Consider the following 1,496-nt stretch of genomic DNA (forward strand, 5'->3'; position numbering starts at 1 on the left):
TTGTGTGTTGCATGTTTGTGACCAATTTATATTTACATTATATATTTGTGTTTGTGTGTGTGACCAGAAATAGGTGAGAGGATTTAGATATTAAATATAAACATTGATTTATATCAACACAAAGCGTTTAGATCTTTGGTTTATATCAGCATTTAATGGCAAGCATTGTGAAGGGCGGAAGTGCTTTATGAACGTGTTGTCTGTCGTAACCAGGTAACTGAGCCTCGTTGTATTCGATGTTCCATGTACTGTTGATAGTTATGACGAAATTCTTGTTATATCACAGATTAATGCAATACAATTAAATATGTAGTAGATTGTGTGGATGATAATCACAAAATGTGTTGGGTTGATTTTTTTAAAGTGACCTAACGCATTTCTGGCGATGGGAAATTCTCAAAAAGTTTAGCGGACCCTCTGTTGAAACTGACCCACCTGCTGTAGTTGGCTCAGCTGTTGCTGTGCTTGGCCCTTCTGATGTAGTTGGTCCAGCACTAGTGGTTGACTCACTAGTGGTAGTTAGTCCTCCACTAGTGGTTGACTCACTAGTGGTAGTTGGTCCTCCACTAGTGGTATTTGGACCCCACTAGTGATCAGTGGTCCTCCACTAGTGGTTGACTCACTAGTGGTAGTTAGTCCTCCACTAGTGGTTGACTCACTAGTGATAGTTGGTCCTCCACTAGTGGTTGAGGAACTGGTTGAGGTTTGCTTAACACTAGTCGTTGGGATATTAGTTGTACTTTGTCCCTCTGTAGTTGTTACATCAACTGTTGTTGACAGACCTTTTGTGGTCTGTCCGCTCGTTGTGCTCAACCCACCTGCTGTTGTTCCCCCTGACGGTGTGGTTCCTCCTGCTGGTGTTGTTCCACCAGCTGGAGTAGTATCACCTGCTGGTGTTGTTCCACCTGCTGGTGTTGTTCCTCCTGCTGGTGTTGTGCCACCTGCTGGTGTTGTTCCACCCGCTGGAGTTGTGCCACCTGCTGGTGTTGTTCCTCCTGCTGGTGTTGTGCCACCTGCTGGTGTTGTTCCACCCGCTGGTGTTGTTCCTCCTGCTGGTGTTGTTCCACCTGCTGGTGTTGTTCCACCTGCTGGTGTTGTTCCTCCTGCTGGTGTTGTTCCTCCTGCTGGTGTTGTTCCTCCTGCTGGTGTTGTTCCTCCTGCTGGTGTTGTTCCACCTGCTGGTGTTGTTCCTCCTGCTGGTGTTGTTCCTCCTGCTGGTGTTGTTCCACCTGCTGGGGTTGTTCCACCCGCTGGTGTTGTTCCTCCCGCTGGTGTTGTGCCACCCGCTGGTGTTGTTCCTCCCGCTGGTGTTGTTCCACCTGCTGGTGTTGTTCCTCCTGCTGGTGTTGTTCCACCCGCTGGAGTTGTGCCACCTGCTAGAACATACATGAATGAGACAAGACTATTGAACCTTCAACATTACTTTGTCTAATCTCTACTTTGCTCTGATGGTGTTGGTAAGCAGCATAAGCAGTTGCTTAGTCACAGGCACGATA

The 1,496-nt window shown here is 47.3% G+C and overlaps 1 protein-coding gene across 1 annotated transcript in view; it reads right to left on the bottom strand.

The window, feature by feature from the left end:
* Nucleotides 1-1,389, bottom strand: part of LOC119591202 — an 11,020-nt gene extending 9,631 nt beyond the window's left edge. The window contains exon 1 of the mRNA XM_037939914.1: nucleotides 1,086-1,389. Within this exon, the coding sequence (XP_037795842.1) occupies nucleotides 1,086-1,389 (304 nt within the window). The remainder of the gene's footprint in view (nucleotides 1-1,085) is intronic.
* Nucleotides 1,390-1,496: the final 107 nt, after the last annotated feature.

This window comes from Penaeus monodon, chromosome 28 (genome assembly GCF_015228065.2).
Source record: "Penaeus monodon isolate SGIC_2016 chromosome 28, NSTDA_Pmon_1, whole genome shotgun sequence".
In the NCBI taxonomy this organism is placed as follows: Eukaryota; Metazoa; Arthropoda; class Malacostraca; order Decapoda; family Penaeidae; genus Penaeus; species Penaeus monodon.